The sequence below is a fragment of the Esox lucius genome, chromosome 22 (assembly GCF_011004845.1).
Source record: "Esox lucius isolate fEsoLuc1 chromosome 22, fEsoLuc1.pri, whole genome shotgun sequence".
NCBI classification, from domain to species: domain Eukaryota; kingdom Metazoa; phylum Chordata; class Actinopteri; order Esociformes; family Esocidae; genus Esox; species Esox lucius.
Window position 1 is genome coordinate 11,572,020 of NC_047590.1, and position 20,577 is coordinate 11,592,596.

Sequence of the window (20,577 nt, forward strand, 5' to 3'; positions counted from 1 at the left end):
CGCACCACCAAACAGCTTTCACTCTGAGCAGAGAGCGTGAAAATGTCACAGACAAACACACTAAACACACGAGGATTTAGTTTTTGCATGAAATCACGTTATCAGAACAGCACAGAGGAGAGCAGGGGAGAGGAGAGGAGCATTTGTAGGGTGGGAGGGCGGCTGGAGAACAGGAAAGAAAAGGAAAGAGACAGACCTTCTACCTGAATGTGGGAAGACTTTAGTAGAATCCTACTTACTATGCAGAAGAACTCCCGGAGAGATGATAATCTAATTCCAGTTAATTAAACATTAATTTGATGAGGATTTGATGATGATCGTTAATCTGTTCTATTTCATCTGATATACTATAGATTAACATTTTGTCTCAGGGTCCAGCGACACACACATGCACATGAATTCATCTAACACACATACACACATTTGAAAACCAACCGAGCAAAATCTCGCATATGCAATTAATTATGAGGCTAAACTTTGATTTGAGTTTTCTAGGTCATGGTTAAATTACAACTGTGTTTCACTGTTGTCTGAAATAATTGAAATGCCTTCTTGTCTGGAGTGATCCTGTGTCAAAAAGTCAAAAAACATGAATGAGTTAGGGTCCTCCTGGTAATTAAACACACAACTGTAATTTCATCCCCTGTGTAGGAAAATGAAAACAGAAAAGCATTCAAAAACACAGACATGTTACAATTTTGCAGGGAAAGGGGTTTGTCATATACAGAAGGAACTGCAATGCCGTACTAATCACAATATTTGCCTCAAAAGGCCTCAAATCCATCCTGTTCAATCATGTATTATTGAACATCACAGAGCTTCATTTCTGAAGAACAAGGGCAGTTTGTCACCAACTGACTGTGCATTCAGTATTAAATCTAATATCTCCCTCACACTTTCTTCTCTCTTTCCATCTTTCCCACTCCCCTTTGGTATCTCTCTCCATCTCTTCCTGTCTCCTTTTCTCATCTCTCTTTCTCTCCTTGTCTTTCTCTTTGTCCGTGTCTTTCCTCTCTCTTCTGCTCAATTTCCATCTCTCCTTTATTCTCATTTCACTATAATAGAAATGGATGATGAGTATTCAGAGTGGAGAACTCTGCTTATTGGCTGAACAGATCATTTACCACACACACCCACACACAACTCCTGAAAATGACTCCCATCTCTCTGGTCTATAACATTACTCCTCAGCGTCCAATTCGGCTGATCTTGAGGATATTTTTTATTAGGAAATCTAGCAGAAATATCACCCACCCACACTCTCTCTCTCACACACACACACACACATAGACACAGAACCACCCCCCCCCCATCTCTATCTCCACCCCAAAAACTCCAACCGCTTCATTAGTCAGTATTATGTCCTGGAGTGAAGTAAATAAACATGCAACCCTGTTCCCCCGGTTTACACAGCCGACGCTTCCTGTTTCCTGTGACACTCCCAGTGGGGGTAGCAGTTCTGACATCACACACACGTTGACATTAAATTATCACTGTTGCCGGTGGTCATGTGAGACTCCACCAGAGTTCACAAACCCACACGCAGAATGATGCACTAACAGGTTATTAACCAGTGTTCCGTGCGGAGTGGGGCCAATCCGCTGTTCAGTTTGATTCCAATAAAGGACGACACCAGTAGTTCAATGCATCCCTCAGGATGTGCTCAGTGAATCTTCTGCCTCCACTGAACTCTGCTTGGATCTGATTAAACACGTGGTGTTACACTGCACTTATTGTTTGGTACATCTCTAAGGGAGACAGAGGGGGAGAGAGAGGAAAGCACAGAGGGCGGAAGAGTGGGAGAGAGTAGCTGCTTCTGCTTCTTTCCTCCAAATAAGCAGCAATTTATAATGTGTATATGGTATTTTCAGTGATGGAATATAGTGTAATGTAACATAGTTATATAATGCTATTAGAAAGATTTTTTGGATAATTTTTGAATGGTATTTATGATAATGTGTTATGTATATGATGGTGTATGTTATGTATGGTGTTTATAATATATATAATAATGTATATAATTGTGTTTTTTAGTAAGGTGTTAATGTATATAATGGTGTTGATAGAAATGCTACAATCAAGTAAATATAGTGAATTGTGTTTGTTATTATAATATCATGATAGTGTTGTTTTTTTTATGAAAAAGGGCCTTATATAGTGGGGCCGCACAAATAATCGGAATATAATCGAAATTGCGATATTGACATGTGCAATATCAGAATTGCCAACTTGCCAGCTCCATAAATGGTGAATGATATTCACGTGAGGAAATTGGCATGCATCATACGTCCGTAATATTTTTGTTGCGAGTGCTTTAGGGATTTTTGTACATTACTATAATACCTGGACTAATTTTGTTTAAATACTTGATGTTTTTTTGAACGTTAGTTTGAGTTAACACTGCAACTGCTAGCATTGACGAATGCTTCAAGTTAGCGAGTGGCACCAAGTTATTGTCCCATATACACAACAGCATGGTTATTAAATGTTTCGGCTTCAGTGTCAAAACAAACTTAATATGAGAGAAAATATACCTCAAGGTTTCAAATGTTTTGCCTAACCAGCTATGGAAACAGCATAAAAAATAGCAAACGCAGCAAACGCCAATGCATTAAATGAGCAGTTAAACGAATAGTTCAACACAAGCTGCACCTTCAAATTGGTAATACTGAATTTTAACTCTATCAGTATTCAGTTTAATGGCACATTATGTATGCTATGATCTCTATTTAAGTGAGATTATCTACGCTGTTTACAACCATGTTTGAAAAATTTGTTTCGCAAATTATAACCGTATTGCATTTGTCAAATAAATCGCGATTCAATATTTTATCCAAATCGTGCAGACCTAGATTTATTGTTTATAGTGATTTGATGATGTATTCAAAATTGTATGTAACAGTGTGATAATGTAGGCTATTCTTGGTTGTTTATTGTAATCTTTTAATGCATATAATTGTGTTTATGGTAATGTGATAATGTATAGATTTGTGGTTTCAGTCAGTAGAAATTGCAGGTGACTGTTTCTGTAGCTGTGTTAAAATGTCCACTATGCTACAATGGCAACATGATAATGTATACGAATGTGTGATAATGGTGTATGGGGTGATGAAATAATGGTGTTTATGGTAATGTAATAATGTGCATAGTGTCATTTGTTGTAGTGTTTATGAGATTTTTATTGTAATGTTATGATACAGCTAAAGGTGATTATAATGATGTAATAATACATAATGGTGTTTATAGTAATGTAATAATGTACACAATGCAATCATATATTTTATTTTAGGCTCCTCCCTGATGACTGACACTGTCATGGAGATTACCCTGGCAATCAATAATGTTCGACTTGTACAGTATAATAATGAACATAGTGTGTGGGTGCGTGTGTGTGTGGGATAGGGGTGTACAAGCATTTGTGCATTTGTGTTTACACTGTTGCATTACATCATAGATCCATAATTGCTGGAGATAATTCCAGTTTGAGCATGATCAGTACAATGATTGACATGCAATTTTACTAAGAATATCTGGTATCTCACAAAGTTAAAACATTTGTGATAAATAATCATTGTATATTACAAGGTACTGGTTTAGATTGACATGTCTGTGTCATGAGCAGGGAAACATGACCCAGAGCCCTGGGAAAAGTTTAATATTAGCTCAGTTGTATGCATCAAAGAGTGCGTGACAGCGCAAACACTACACACACACACACACATACCAGAGGGAACATATCTGGACTATTTCTGATAAAAGCTCTGGTGTCACACTCTAACCCATTTACCACAATGTTAAACTGTGAAGGCCCAGGGGTAAAAGAATAATGTTCTCCATTTCTGGATCATTTAAATTATAGCTGAGCTGCACTGAGAACAGTATCTCATGACATGGTTTAGATCCCCCACCCTCAAAAGGCTGCATGGCACTGGTGTTGAACCTCCACTTTTTAAAGCCCTCAAAGCACGTTGAGTTAATAGGTATCAAGACCCAAAACAACCTGATGGTAAAAACTGTACTTGTTTTTTGTTTCTCAAACCTTTGCCCCACATTACCCACTCAACATAAATTTACCCAAACTAAACCATGGAGCAGTTTCTGTTTTGTTCTTATCGCTAACCCTAACCTTAACCATTTAGAATGAATGCAGTCAGAAATAGGTACCAAAAGAAAATCTGCAACACAACACTGGACATCAGACCGTGGGATCTTGTTTGAAAGAGTGAGAAAAAGCAACGACAGCCTGGAGTTCTATGGCCTGGTTACGCTGCTCCGTCAAACTGGTCTAGTGTTTTCATGAAGCTGTAAGATGCTGCTGTAGAAACCAACTGCCTTCACAGTTAATGGACTCCACTAACTGTTGGCAGGCAGAGATCTCTGACCGTCCCAGCCGTATTTGCCTGCGTGGCGCGTGTGTGTGCGTGTTTGTTTGGATGTCATTATTTCTTCTATGGGTGGTAGAAATCGAATAAACACAACATCCCCCGTCAATGTTAACTATGAAATTAGATTTTCAATGCAGGCATGCTAGGTAATGTGAAATAAGATTTGGCCATATTAAGTGTGTGAGCGTGTGAAATAAGATTTGGCCATTTAAAAAGTGTGTGTGATTGGCTATAATCCCAGTAGTTGGTATCTCTGTTCCCATCAGCAGGGCTGGGAAACAGCAGGGTTTTATAATACCATTACCACAGACAGTCACCTCTTTATATCTATCTAAGTTTCTCTCTCTCACTCCATCTCTATCTTTTTCTCTCTATCTCTCCCTGTCTCTCTTTTTGTGTGCTCGATTGCATTTGTGTGTGTCTGTGTCTGTGTGTGTGTGTGTGTGTGCATGCGGGCATGCATTTTTGTTATTAATCTTAAATCTAACATATTGTATTAAATGCCTTGAGATATAAGGAAATTAAGAGTAAATTAAACAATAGCTATTTGCCATAATTACACAGCATTGTAATTCCATGCTGCTTAGCCAACGCATTCTGCCCTATTTATATTAATTGACATGAAAGCAAGGCAGCAGCACCATTCCGTTATAGTCTGTTATAGTAATGTACATAATGAACCTGATAGTATGTAATTGTAGTGTACATAATGAACCTGATAATGATCCTGATAGTCTGTTATAATACTGTACAGAATGAACCTGATAGTCTGTTATAGTACTGTATATAATGAACCTGAGAGTATGTTATAGTAGTGTACATAATGAACCTGAAAGTCTGTTATAGTAGTGTACATAATGAACCTGAAAGTCTGTTATAGTAGTGTACATAATGAACCTGATAGTCTGTTATAGTACTGTACATAATGAACCTGAAAGTCTGTTATAGTAGTGTACATAATGAACCTGATAGTCTGTTATAGTAGTGTATCAATCAATCAAATCAATCAAATGTATTTATAAAGTCCTTTTTACAACAGCAGTTGTCACAAAGTGCTTTACAGAGACACCCAGCCTTTAACCCCAAGGAGCAAACAACAGTAGTGTTGGATTTCAGTGGCTAGGAAAAACTCCCTAAGAAGGCCTAATTTTAGGAAGAAACCTAGAGAGGACCCAGGCTCAGAGGGGTGACCAGTCCTCTTCTGGCTGTGCCGGGTGAGATATTAAGAGTCCAATTAGAATAATTTAAAAAATTCTCTGGGCTAAATCCAGAGTCTATTTGATTCTAGACTAGGTCAAAAGTATGACCAGGTGGACAAAGACAGGGACACCAACCGGCCCTCCAAACCAGATACTCCGCAGGTGTGGACCAGGACCTCATCTCCTCCTAAAATTTAAAACTGGAGGAGACTGAGAAAAGTTAGAAAATGCATTCCTCATATCCCCCAGCACCCCCTCCAAGAACTGCCACCTTAACGTGGTGGAGGGGTTTGAGTACCCGAGTGACCCTAGGAGCTATGTTGTCTGGGGCTATATGCCCCTGGTAGGGTCTCCCAAGGCAAACAGGTCTTAGGCGACGGGTCAGACTAAGAGCGGTTCAAAACCCCCTAAATGAAGAAAAACATTTTGAGTACCGTGACGTCGCCCGGTATGGCGCAGCCGGGGCCCCACCCTGGAGCCAGGCCCGGGGTTGGGGCTCGTATGCGAGCGCCTGGTGGCCGGGCCTTCCCCCATGGGGCCCGGCCGGGCTCAGCCCGAACGGGCGACGTGGGGCCGCCCTCCCGTGGGCTCACCACCCACAGGAGGGACCATAAGGGGCCGGTGCGAAGAGGATCGGGCGGCAGTCGAAGGCAGGGGCCTAGACAACCCGATCTCTGGACACGGAAACTGGCTCTAGGGACGTGGAATGTCACCTCGCTGGCGGGGAAGGAGCCTGAGTTGGTGCGTGAGGTTGAGAGGTTCCGATTAGAGGTAATCGGGATCACCTCTACACACGGCTTGGGCTCTGGAACCACACTCCTTGAGAGAGGATGGACTCTTCACCACTCTGGAGTTGCCCATGGTGAGAGGCGGCGGGCTGGTGTGGGTTTGCTCATAGCTCCCCAGCTCTGCCGCCATGTGTTGGAGTTTACCCCGGTGAACGAGAGGGTCGTTTCCCTGCGCCTACGGGTCGGGGATAGGTCTCTCACTGTTGTTTGTGCCTACGGGCCGAACGGCAGTGCAGAGTACCCGACCTTCTTGGAGTCTCTGGGAGGGGTGCTGGAAAGTGCTCCGACTGGGGACTCTATTGTTCTACTGGGGGACTTCAACGCCCACGTGGGCAACGACAGTGACACCTGGAGGGGCGTGATTGGGAGGAACGGCCCCCCGGATCTGAACCCGAGTGGTGTTCAATTATTGGACTTCTGTGCTAGTCACAGAAGTCCAAGGGCTGGCCTCGAAGATATTCTGGCAAACCATCCGGCGCCTCAGGAGAGGGAAACAGTGCCCTACCAACGCTGTTTACAGTAGAGGTGGACAGCTGTTGACCTCAACTGAGGATGTCGTCGGGCGGTGGAAGGAGTACTTCGAGGATCTCCTCAATCCCGCTGACACGTCTTCCATTGAGGAAGCAGAGGATGAGGGCTCAGAGGTGGACTCGTCCATCACCCGGGCTGAAGTCACTGAGGTGGTCAAGAAACTCCTCGGTGGCAAGGCACCGGGGGTGGATGAGATCCGCCCTGAGTACCTCAAGTCTCTGGATGTTGTGGGGCTGTCTTGGTTGACACGCCTGTGCAACATCGCGTGGCGGTCGGGGACAGTGCCTCTTGGATGGCAGACCGGGGTGGTGGTCCCTCTTTTTAAGAAGGGGGACCGGAGGGTGTGTTCCAACTATAGGGGGATCACACTTCTCAGCCTCCCCGGGAAAGTCTATGCCAGGGTTCTGGAGAGGAGAATACGGCCGATAGTAGAACCTCGGATTCAGGAGGAACAGTGTGGTTTTCGTCCGGGCCGTGGAACACTGGACCAGCTCTATACCCTCTACGGGGTGTTGGAGGGTTCATGGGAGTTTGCCCAACCAATCCACATGTGTTTTGTGGATTTGGAGAAAGCATTCGACTGTGTCCCTCGCGGCATCTTGTGGAGGGTGCTTGGGGAATATGGGGTCCTGGGTCCTTTGCTAAGGGCTGTCAGGTCCCTGTACAACCGAAGCAGGAGCTTGGTCCGCATTGCCGGCAGTAAGTCAGACTTGTTCCCAGTGCATGTTGGACTCCGGCAGGGCTGCCCTTTGTCACCGGTTCTGTTCGTAATTTTTATGGACAGAATTTCTAGGCGCAGCCAGGGGCCGGAGGGTGTCAGGTTTGGGGACCACACAATTTCGTCTCTGCTCTTTGCAGATGATGTTGTCGTGTTGGCCCCTTCTAACCAGGACCTTCAGCATGCACTGGGACGGTTTGCAGCCGAGTGTGAAGCGGTGGGGATGAAAATCAGTACCTCCAAATCTGAGGCCATGGTCCTCAGTCGGAAAAGGGTGGCTTGCCCACTTCAGGTTGGTGGAGAGTGCCTGCCTCAAGTGGAGGAGTTTAAGTATCTAGGGGTCTTGTTCACGAGTGAGGGAAGGATGGAACGGGAGATTGACAGACGGATCGGTGCAGCTTCTGCAGTAATGCAGTCGATGTATCGGTCTGTCGTGGTGAAGAAAGAGCTGAGCCGCAAGGCGAAGCTCTCGATTTACCAGTCAATCTACGTTCCTACTCTCACCTATGGTCATGAGCTTTGGGTCATGACCGAAAGGACAAGATCCCGGATACAGGCGGCCGAAATGAGCTTTCTCCGCAGGGTGGCCGGGCGATCCCTTAGAGATAGGGTGAGAAGCTCGGTCACCCGGGAGGAGCTCAGAGTAGAGCCGCTGCTCCTCCACATCGAGAGGGGTCAGCTGAGGTGGCTTGGGCATCTTTTTCGGATGCCTCCGGAACGCCTTCCTGGGAAGGTGTTCCGGTCCCGTCCCACCGGGAAGAGACCCCGGGGAAGACCTAGGACACGCTGGAGGGACTATGTCTCCCGGCTGGCCTGGGAACGCCTCGGTGTCCCCCGGAAGAGCTAGAGGAAGTGTCTGGGGAGAGGGAAGTCTGGGCATCCCTGCTTAGACTGCTGCCCCCGCGACCCGGCCCCGGATAAGCGGGAGAAGATGGATGGAGATGGATATCCCCCAGCACAATAATAAGGGACACCCACCAACCGCAACACCCCTGAAAGAGGGCCGAGTATTGCCAGCAGCGTACAGCCCAATTGCACAAGTGCGCAACAGAGACAACAACAAGCCAGTGATTCTTCCAAGGCATTGGAGGGAGGGCATCCCAGTGGCGACGAGAGCCCACCTGGCAAGACCGCAAGGGTGGACAGTATCAAGCCTACTGGTCATTTTCACGCCCCTGCGCAAGACTATACTTAATCATAGACCATGCTGTAGAGATTAGTTTTTAGTAAGAAATTCTCTGTCATCCACTTCCTAATATCTGAAACACATGCTTCCAAAGTAGCTAATTTAGGGGCTTCTCCATGCTTCATTGAAATATATAACTGTGTGTCATCAGCGTAACAGTGAAAGTTTACATTGTGATTTCGGATTACGTCGCCCAGAGGGAGCATATATAGTGAGACCAATAATGGGCCCAGAACCAAGCCTTGAGGAACACCAAAGCATACCTTTGACTTGTCAGAGGATATGCCAACCACACTAAAAAAACTGATATCTTTCAGATAAATAAGATTTAAACCAGGCTAGAACATGTCCACGTAGCCCAATATGGGTTTCCAGTCTCTCTAAGGGAGTGATCAATAGTGTCAAAAGCAGCACTAAGATCAAGAAGCAACAGGACGGATGCAGAATCTTTGTCCGAGGCCATTAGAAGGTCATTTGTTACCTTCACAAGTGCAGTCTCAGTACTATGATGGGATCTGAAACCGGACTGGAGTATTTCACAAATGTTATTTGTCTTTAGGAAGGCATTCAGTTGTTGGGAAATACATTTTTCTAAGATTTTTGAGAGGAACGGGAGGTTCGATATTGGCCTGTAATTGTTTAATATTTCAGGATCCAGATTAGATTTTTTTAGAAGAGGCTTAATTTGCGCTATTTTTTGTGAGTTTGGTACACATCCGGTGGAAAGGGAGCAATTTATTATGTTCAGCATTGGCTGACCTAGCACAGAAAATAGCTCCTTAAGTAATTTTGTTGGAATTGGGTCTAACTGAGAGTTTGTGGGTTTAGAACTCATTACAAATGTACTAAATGTGTCGAGCGATACGGTATCGAAAAATTCAAGTGTCCCCATTGACACCTGGTCAGGGAGGTTCAGGACATTTTTAGGACAACTGAGATTTTGAGGACCATAACTATTTAAGGAGGAGTCAGTTATTTGTTTTCTAATTGTGCTCTTTTCATCAAAGTAGTTCATGTATTCATTACAACTAAAGTGAAGACCCACTTACTTGCTAAGCATTGCTTTTTTGTTAACTTTGCAACTGTATCAAAGAGAAATTTTGGATTGTTTTTGTTCACCTCAATCAGGTTGGAGAAATAAGCTGATCGAGCAGACGTGAGTGATTTTCGGTATTGTAGTGTACTGTCTATCCAGGCTAGTCTAAATACTTCCAACTTGGTGGAGCGCCACTTTCGCTCCAATTTCCTGGAGGCTTGCTTAAGTGCTCTAGTATTGTCTGTGTACCAGGGAGCAACTTTCTTGTTGCGTATTTCTTTAGTTTTTAGTGGTGCAACTGTGTTTAATATATTTCGCAGTGTTGAGTTTAGATCCTCGATTTGATCGTTTACAGATTTATTTACTCTGTCGTTAATGAGCGAACTTGTAAGAATATCAAGGAATTTATTTGTAGTCCGAGAATTTATAGTACGGCTTTTGAAACTCATTGTTTGCGGAGCAAGTGGATTTCTTGTTTTAACGGTAAATGTAATGAGACAGTGATCCGATAATCCAGGATTTTGGGGGGAAATTATTAGATCTACAATATCTATTTTTCGTGACAGGACTAAATCGAAGGTGTGATTGTGGCAATGTGTTGGACCTATGACATGTTGGATAAAACCCATTGAGTCAATTATGGCTTCAAAGGCTTTTTGAAGAGGATCATTGGACTTTTTCCATATGAATATTGAATCGCCCAAAATTAGAATACTATCTGCCTTGACTACAAGGTTAGACAAGAATTCTGGAAACTCAGTGAGGAACATTGTGTATGGCCCGGGGGGGCTATAAATAGTAGCTATGTAAAACGATTTATCGGCCTGGCTAACTTTCATTAGTAAAACTTCAAAAGAATGAAACTCAGTTATATGTTTGAGAGTACATTTATATTTACTGTCATAAATATTAGCGACACCCCCTCCTTTTCGGGATGCACAAGGGATATGATCACTAGTATAACCAGGAGGAGATACCTCATTTAAGGCAGTGAATTCATTAGGCTTTAGCCACGTTTCACATAAACCAATAACATCTAGTTTATGATCAGAGATTAATTCATTTACGGCAACTGCCTTTGGAGCAAGGGATCTAACATTTAGGAGTCCCATTTTGAGATGCGAGGTGATACAGTCATTTTTATTTGTGACCGAGGTGGAGGAAGGCTTTATCTTAATAAGGTTGTTTTTGTTAGCACTACCTTGTTTAACTTTTCTCAGCCTGGAACGAGTCACAGTGGCAATAGGTAAAGCTGTACTAACTACTCTGGCTATGCTATCGACAGACTCCCCTATGCTAGCAGGCTGGCTAACAGCCTGCGGCCTGACCTGCACCCTATCTCATGTTAAGGCTATAGGAGTGAGACTCCTGTCAATGTTCCTAGATAAAAGTAGAGCACCACTCCAGCTAGGATGGAGTCCGTCGCTCCTCAGCAGATCAGGCCTGGCCCTATTTCTGGGAGAGTCCAAAAAAGAAAGCCAGTTATCTACAAACTCTACCTCCTGCAATGGGCAGAACTCCGTTTTCAGCCAGCGATTGAGTTGCGCCAGTCTGCTGTAGAGCTCGTCACTACCCCTAGCTGGGAGGGGGCCAGAGACAATTACTCGATGCCGACACATCTTTCTAGCTATAGTTTACATGCTGATGCTATGTTCTGCTTTGTAACCTCTGACTGTTTCATCCTAACGTCGTTGGTGCCAACGTGAATAACAATATCTCTGTACTCTCTATACTTGCCAGTTATAGGCTTCGCTAGCACCAACCCCAGATTTGCGGAAACAGTGTACGATCGCCGGCTGATTCTTTAGTCTAATACTGCGGCTAATGGAATCGCCAATGACTAAAGTTTTCAGTTTTTCAAGGCCACCGGTAGAAAATGCCTGCCGATCTTTCCCCTCCGAAGACGGCTCGGGCCTTAATTGACTCCGACTCCAGTGGGGAAAACCCATTCAAAGTCTCATGTTGGATTTAGCAACGATTCAGGTTTAATTGGTCGACGGCATTTCTTCCCAGTGACCAAGAGAAAGTTCTTGCCCGGCTGCAGGAGCTGTGCCGGGGGGCTAACAAAACCATTGTTTCTTCCTGGTGGCACTGACGCAGTTTTTTCTATTTCTACACTAGCATAATCCTTGCCTGACATTTGCGTCAGAAGCCGAGCCTCTATCTCTGCTATCTTTAACTGAAGATGATAGTTCTCCGTGTTGTTACTACAATAATTACAGTGGTAAGGCAGTTTAATGATACTTAGCCTCGGGTGTTCAGGGGTGAGTAGTTCCGTTAATTATGTCCAAAAAGAGTCCCGGTGTAATAAAGTTGGGTAAGAGGTCAACAGATAAAAATATTGCGTTGGTAAGACTCTTAAAATAGAATTTTGACCAATTAGTTTATGTAGAGTAAATTCTAAAAAAGTTTGGCAGGTAGCCAGGTAGGTAACAGCAGGCAGCGTACAGCACGTCAACAATCCGCAATCCCAACAAAGATGTGTACATAATGAACCTGATAGTCTGTTATGGTAGTGTACATAATGAACCTGATAGTATGTTATAGTAGTGTACATAATGAACCTGATAGTATGTAATAGTAGTGTACATAATGAACCTGAAAGTCTGTTATAGTAGTGTGCATAATGAACCTGATAGTCTGTTATAGTAGTTTACAGAAAGAACCTGATAGTATGTTATGGTAGTGTTCATAATTATCCTGATAGTCTGTTATAGTACTGTATATAATGAATCTGTTTGTCTGTTATAGTGCTGTATATATTTTATCTTATATATAGTATGGCATAGTACTGTATAAAATGAACCTTATAGTCTATTATATTACTGTTTATAATGAACCTTATAGTTTGTTATAGTAGTGTACATAATGAACCTGAAAGTCTGTTGTAGTACTGTACATAATGAATCTGTTTGTCTGTTATAGTGCTGTATATATTTTATCTTATATATAGTCTGTCATAGTACTGTATATAATGAACCTTATAGTCTATTATAGTAGTGTACATAATGAACCTTATAGTATGTAATAGTAGTGTACATAATGAACCTGAAAGTCTGTTATAGTAGTGTACATAATGAACCTGAAAGTCTGTTATAGTAGTGTACATAATGAACCTGAAAGTCTGTTATAGTAGTGTACATAATGAACCTGTCTGTTATAGTGCTGTAGATATTTTATCTTATATATAGTATGGCATAGTACTGTATAAAATGAACCTTATAGTCTATTATATTACTGTTTATAATGAACCTTATAGTTTGTTATAGTAGTGTACATAATGAACCTGAAAGTCTGTTTTAGTACTGTACATAATGAACCTGAAAGTCTGTTGTAGTACTGTACATAATGAATATGTTTGTCTGTTATAGTGCTGTATATATTTTATCTTATATATAGTCTTTCATAGTACTGTATATAATGAACCTTATAGTCTATTATAGTAGTGTACATAATGAACCTGAAAGTCTGTTATAGTTGTGTACATAATGAACCTGAAAGTCTGTTTTAGTACTGTTTATAATGAATCTGTTATAGTGCTGAATATATTTTATCTTATATATAGTCTGTCATCGTACTGTGTATAATGAACATAGTCTATTATATTACTATATATAATGAACCTTATAAGACTTTATATTGTATAATATGTTATACCTTAGAACAGCTCTTAGTTGTGGTATATCGGCGTTACACAACACCCCCTTGTGCCTTTTTGCTTAACCCTGTTCTTTATATATTGAATCTTGCTACTTTATAGTACCTTACATACGGAATCTTATAGTGCGTTATATACTGAATCTTTTAGTACATTACAGTACCTCATGTTTTTAATCTTCTAAAACATTATGGGACCTTACTAAACCTTCATTACACCATCCCTATATCCATTCTTCCCTCCCACCATCACCCAACACCATACACCAGCATCCTCTGTCATTTCATTCTCCATTTGTCCATCCATCATCCCTTCTTCCCCAACCACCCATCCCTCCATCCACAATTCACCCCGACACACCTTCTCTCACCCCCCCCATCTCTCCTTCTGTTCTTTACACACTGCTCCATTCTCCAGCACTGCCTGCTGGGTTCAAACATTATGGTATCTCGCAAACACTCTGATAGGCACACCTGCTCGCAAACGGAAAGACACCCGCGCGCACACACACACACACGCATTCCTGAATATCACCCCATGAGAATACGTACATACTATATTAATTCATTCGTGTCTTTGAGAACTTCCAATAGACTTTCTCAGTCCGAAAGACAGTTGGGGGGTGTTTTGTGGGTGGGCGTGTTTTCCCCATTGAACCTATACATAGTAAGTATATATATGCGGTTTCCTTTTGACCTTGCCTGAAGCGGGTTGAAAGCATCCAGACATGGTTGGAGAATGCCATGTAGAATCCAGAGAGAAGGGGGGGGGGTAGCGCAGGAGGCTCACTGAGGAGCTTTACATCTCTCTAGACGACGTACTAAATATAACCTCCACGCTATGAGAGCAAGCCCACTTCTTAAGTTCCAGAAGAACAGGTCTAATAATAGGATTTCCTCTTCTCTTTCTTTCCTTCTAGAACCGTTTCCATCTCCAGATGTCAGTTCGTCTTCCGCCGTCCAGCCTGGCCAACCTGCTACTTTCTGTCCTGCTGCGGGTGGAGGGAGGGTCCGAGGGTGAAGGGAGAAGAGAAGGGGAGGGCAGGGGGGAGGATGTGGGGAGTAGGGGAGTGGCTCTGGTATGTCCGGGATGGGAGGAGAGGGGTGAGGGTCTGCTGAAACATCTGGAGACCCTGAGAGGAGCAAACTGGCATCTGCTGGACGTCATCAACCTCACAGACGCAGGAAGAGAGGGGAGGCGGGAGGAGGGGAGGAGATTAGGAGGAAGGGGGGAGGGAACAGGGGCTGCGAAAAGCGAAGAAGCGAATGATGAGACCCAGGAAGACAAGAGAGAAGCGGCGGTCTGGACTCTGCTCTCCCGTCGACTTCTTCCTCCCGCCTCTCCTTCCTGCTCCGTGCTTATTCTGGGTTCTGACCCGGAATGCCTGTCTTCTGTTCTCCGCTGCGCCCAACGCCTCGCTCCCTCATTTCCCACACTGCAGTGGATTATGGGTAATCCTCTGTCACCTGACTCGCTTCTCTCACTGGGCGGGCCCCTTGGCCTACTGGCTTATGGAGAGGTGATTACTCATTGGGTGATTAATTCATTCATTTGGTTGATTGAAAGATTCCATTTTTCTTTTTGGTTTACCACTAATTTTTTAATACATGCGTTTGTGTGTGAATATGCCTAGGTGGGTCGGAAGCCAATCACCTTCTACATTCGAGATGCACTGCGGTTGATTGGCCAGGCAGTGACATCGGCCAGCGAAGTGAGACCAGACCTGGCCTTGATCCAGAACCTGGTCAACTGTTACGATAAACCAAATATAGAGGAGGTGCCCTCGTCTGGACAGTACCTGGCCAGGTAGATCCAAACACACACATCACTGACCCCTGTCGTGTCCAACTTTGCACAGACGGTGACCGTGCTTGTTGGTGACAGGGCCTGTCTGGATTTCTGCTAGGAAGGCAATTAATAGCCTAAAGCCTGAGGGAATGGAGAACGAGGAATAGAGTGAGTGCAGGAGGGATGAGTAGTTAGATTGAGGGTGTGAGGAAATGAAGCGTTTTTTTTTTTGAACTGGTGCCCCTTTGGGGAGTTTGTCTGAAACATTGTCAGCATACAGATCCTGGGTTTGTGTTAATGTGTGTGGAGATGTCTGCTGTCCCCCTGTTCCTGTCTGCAACGACACACATTCCACTACAGCTCTTCTAGCCAAAACAGAGGGATGAAAGAAGGGGATGAGAGAGGAGGTGGGGAGGAGATTAAACAGAGTGTTATCTTTGGGAGAACCATGCAGCCCTCCTAGTGACACAGTTGGCAAATCAACTTAAAAGGGCTGGTGAGTGAGAGATAGAGGGATAGAGGGTGAAAGAGAAGGACAGAGAGAGAGAGAGAGAGAGAGAGAGAGAGAGGGGTGTGAGAAATAGAGTGCTGTAACCAGTCTGACATCTGAGGAGTCCGCTGTGCTGTTAACAGGACACAGACATGCGCACACACACACACATACACACATACACTTACACGCACACACTTACACACACACCATTTGGATAGATTGATATTCAGTGTAGAGTGCGACCAGTTAACAACCTCAGTATTAATTCATAGTTTTAATGGTTCCTCCTCTGCTGTCATAGTTATTGGAAGGAGGTCAGCCTCATGCACCCTACACATTCATTCAATCACTCACACACCCGCACACACATACATACATACACATAGAATGCATTTTTTCATAATATCACCCAATGGTAAACTAATAACTTGAACATCACCCAACAATTCACACATAGCCTTAACATCACCCAACAATCAACAGATGATGTGAACATCACCCAACAATCAACAGATGACCTGAACATCACCCAACAATCAACAGATGATGTGAACATCACCCAACAATCAACAGATGATGTGAACATCACCCAACAATCAACAGATTATGTGAACATCACCCAACAATCAACAGATGACCTGAACATCACCCAACAATCAACAGATGACCTGAACGTCACCCAACAATCAACAGATTATGTGAACATCACCCAACAATCAACAGATGATGTGAACATCAGCCAACAATCAACAGATGATGTGAACATCACCCAACAATCAACAGATGATGTAAACATCACCCAACCGTTCAAAGATAACCTCAGCGTCACCCAACAATCAACAGATGACCTGAACATGACCATTTAACAGATGACCTGAACATCACCCAACAATCAACAGATGACCTGAACGTCACCCAACAATCAACAGATTATGTGAACATCACCCAACAATCAACAGATGATGTGAACATCAGCCAACAATCAACAGATGATGTGAACATCACCCAACAATCAACAGATGATGTAAACATCACCCAACCGTTCAAAGATAACCTCAGCGTCACCCAACAATCAACAGATGACCTGAACATGACCATTTAACAGATGACCTGAACATCACCCAACAATCAACAGATGACCTAAACATCAGCCAACAATCAACAGATGACCTGAACATCACCCAACCTTTCAAAGATAACCTCAGCGTCACCCAACAATCAACAGATGACCAGAACATCAGCCAACAATCAACAGATGACCTGAACATCACCCAGCCATTCAAAGATGATCTCAGCGTCGCCCAACAATCAACAGATGACCCCGAAACGTCACCCAGCAATCAACAGATGAAAGTCACCCAACCATTAACACATTAACATGACAAACCGACGACCCAGGCATAACCCAACAGTCCGTGTGTGGATAATATTCAGACACCCCCCCCCCCCCAATGATCCCTGCGCATCTTTCAGAGTGAGAAAATACCCAGAGGAGATTTATGTGTGAGAATTGATTGCTCACCCTAATGTGTTCCGTGGCAAAGCGACGTGCCGGGGAACTGGGTGGAGGATGAGAGGAATAGTAATGGTGTCGCAGACATTAACGTAGAAACACTCTCACTGAACTCAACTTTAATAACTTAGAGTAATAATAAAACGGTGTTTGCGTGAGTGTGTGTCTGTTCTGTGCAAGTGTGTTTGTGTGTGTGTGTGTGTGTGTGTGTGGGCTGATAGACAGACCTTCTCTCTGTATGCCATTTACCTATAATAATAAGACTGGAACAGCCAAGCAATTATTACACCCACCTAATCTGAAGGGACAACCTAGCGGTTAGTTCCTGTCTACATGTTCAAACTATGTAATTATAAGTTCTTCTCCCTCTCCCTGTCTCCCGCTCCCTGTCTCTCTCTCTGTCTCTCTATCTTCCTGTCTCTGTCTCTCTCGCTCCCTGTCTCTCTCCCTGTCTCTCCCTATCTCTCTGTCTCTCTCCCTGTCTCTCTCTCTCTCCCTATCTCTCTGTCTCTCTCTGCCTGTCTCCCCCCTCTCCGTCCCTCTCTCTGCTCCCCAGGTTCCTCTCCAACACATCTTTTAATGGTGCTACAGGGTCGGTCCGTGTGGTGCCTGCTCTCTCGCAGGTCCTCTCCTCCCAGCTGTACCATGTATGGAGCTTGAAGAGAGGCCCTCTGGGTCAGCCGTCCTGGGTCACTGTGGCCCACTGGACCACGGGCCGTCTCCAGCTAGAGGAGGGCGTACTGGGGCTGGGCCTGGGGGTGGGGGCTGGCCTGGGGCTTGGTCTGGGGGGCAGAGCAAGGTCCGGGGTCCAGAGAGGAGACAGAGAGGAAGCCAACCAGCCTGGAGGGAGATGGAGGCCAGGGCTCAAGATAGAGGGTCGGAGGTTAAGGGTGGTTACTCTGGTGGAGCACCCGTTTGTGTTCACCAGAGAGGTGGATGAAGACGGACAGTGTCCTGCTGGTCAGCTCTGTCTGGACCCTAGAACCAACCGCTCTGACCTCCTGGATTCACTGTTCAATCAGTTACATCAGAGCAACATGACCACCACCACTGCTGACCACAGTGAGTATTGATGTAATATAATAATGACCACTACTGACCATAGTGAGTATTGATTTAATATAATAATGACCACTACTGACCATAGTGAGTATTGGTATAATATCATAATGTCTACTACTGACCATGGTGAGTAGTTATATACTAATGTCCACTACTGACCATAGTGAGTATTTATATAATGATGACCACTAGTCACCATAGTGATAGTGACCATAGTGATTGTGACCACAGTGACCATAGTGATAGTGAACATAGTGATAGTGACCACAGTGACCATAGTGATAGTGACCATAGTGACAATAGTGATAGTGAGTATAGTGATTGTGACCACAGTGACCATAGTGATAGTGAACATAGTGATAGTGACCATAGTGACCATAGTGATAGTGAGTATAGTGATAGTGACCATATTAATATTATATAATGATGACCACTAGTGACCATAGTGAGTATTGAAACAATATCCTCCACCAGATAGTCTAGTTGGTTTTTAGTGTTATTTTGTCCTTCTTTTCCCTCCTCCCATGTCTGGTCGTCAACCCCAGACCCGACAGAGGACCTGCGTAAGTGTTGCTATGGTTACGTGATTGACCTGTTGGAGAAGCTGGCGGAGGACCTGAAGTTCACCTTTGACCTTTACATTGTGGGAGATGGGAAATACGGAGCGATGGGCAGCAGTGGGCGGTGGACCGGCCTGGTAATGACCTAAAATCCACTCAGTACCTGTCTGTCTGTCTGTCTGCTCAAGCTGCCCGTCTGTCTATTCCCTCTAGCTGTTTTTCTGCTCGTTTGTTTGTCTGTTTATTGTTTTTTAATTATAACTGTGCTACATATGGGATTTCTGAAGAAAAAAACATGATTTGTTAATGAATGTTTTAGTGTTTTACATAGTATAATTACGTTTTTTTCACATACACAGAAAATGAGCGAACTATGTAGGGTTGGTCATTTACACAGGTGAGGGGGGAGGGTCAATATGCAAATCTCGCACAGTTTATCCATAAATGGATGTGTTCTTCATGCTTTATTTCTATTTCCATATTAGGTGGGAGACCTGCTGAGTGGGACAGCAGACATGGCAGTGACATCATTCTCCATCAACTCAGCCAGGAGCAGAGTGATAGACTTCACTTCTCCTTTCTACTCTACCTCTCTGGGGATACTGGTGAGGGAGAGTGGTATGTGTGTGTGCCTGTGTGTGTGTGCGCGTGTGCGCGCGCGTGCATGTGCGTGTGCGTGCAAGGATGCATGGAGTACTGAAAACCAGTACTTAAGTGGAAGTACTGTGGCTTACATTCTAATTCGCTAAAGCGAAAGTAGCCCTCTCTAGAAACTACGGTAGGGGACTTGGCTGTGGTCTACCCTTCATTTCTGTCACTTCCCTCAGATTCCCACAGTCAATAAAAGCCTTAAAAAAAAGAAATGAATTAAATAAGTTAGAAGCACACGGTATGTGTTCCGTTGACCTTTTATACCACTTCTATTCAGCTGAGTTCTTCTGCTTCAGTGGAATGTTGAGGGGCATTTCTTTAAAACGTGCTTCCAACCCCCTTGATTCCTTACGTAACTGGACCAATCACATGCTTCAATATTCCGTGGTTCACAGTGCTTTGGCACGACAAGGCAGAATAGGGACTAGTGAAAAGCACACTGTGGATGTATATACAAAAAGCTATATGATCGCAAATGAAGTGGTTTGATAATGTGACATTTAGTTCCTTTAAATACTTGGTACAACTCAGAGCTACAACAGAAGTTACTCCAAAAGTAGAAATCCTTACTAATCACCTCTTTGTGTGTGTTCGCCTTTGTGTGCATTTCCACAATCAGTGGCCAGTTTATTTGGTACAACAATGTACGGGGTTAGACCCCTTTCGACCACCAGAACAGCGCTAATTCTGCAGGGCGTGGATTCTCCAAGGCGTCAGAACCATTCCATGGGGAGGCTGGTCTGTGTAGCTGCTGCAGAGTGCTAGGCAGCACATTCATAGTGCGAACAGCCTTTTCCAGCTCATCCCTGAGAGGCTCGGGTGGGTTGGGTTCTGAGGAGGAGCGCGGGTGGGTTGGGTTCTGAGGAGGAGCGTGGGTGGGTTGGGTTCTGAGGAGGAGCGTGGGTGGGTTGGGTTCTGAGGAGGAGCGTGGGTGGGTTGGGTTCTGAGGAGGAGCGTGGGTGGGTTGGGTTCTGAGGAGGAGCGTGGGTGGGTTGGGTTCTGAGGAGGA

General features: G+C 44.1%; 1 protein-coding gene across 1 annotated transcript in view; it reads left to right on the plus strand.

Moving 5' to 3' along the window:
* Positions 1–20,577, plus strand: part of LOC105019853 (glutamate receptor ionotropic, NMDA 3B) — a 59,224-nt gene that overhangs the window by 22,522 nt on the left and 16,125 nt on the right. The window contains exons 4-8 of the mRNA XM_034289906.1: positions 14,421–15,020; positions 15,135–15,307; positions 17,852–18,357; positions 18,903–19,054; positions 19,403–19,522. Of these exons, the coding sequence (XP_034145797.1) occupies positions 14,421–15,020; positions 15,135–15,307; positions 17,852–18,357; positions 18,903–19,054; positions 19,403–19,522 (1,551 nt within the window). The remainder of the gene's footprint in view (positions 1–14,420; positions 15,021–15,134; positions 15,308–17,851; positions 18,358–18,902; positions 19,055–19,402; positions 19,523–20,577) is intronic.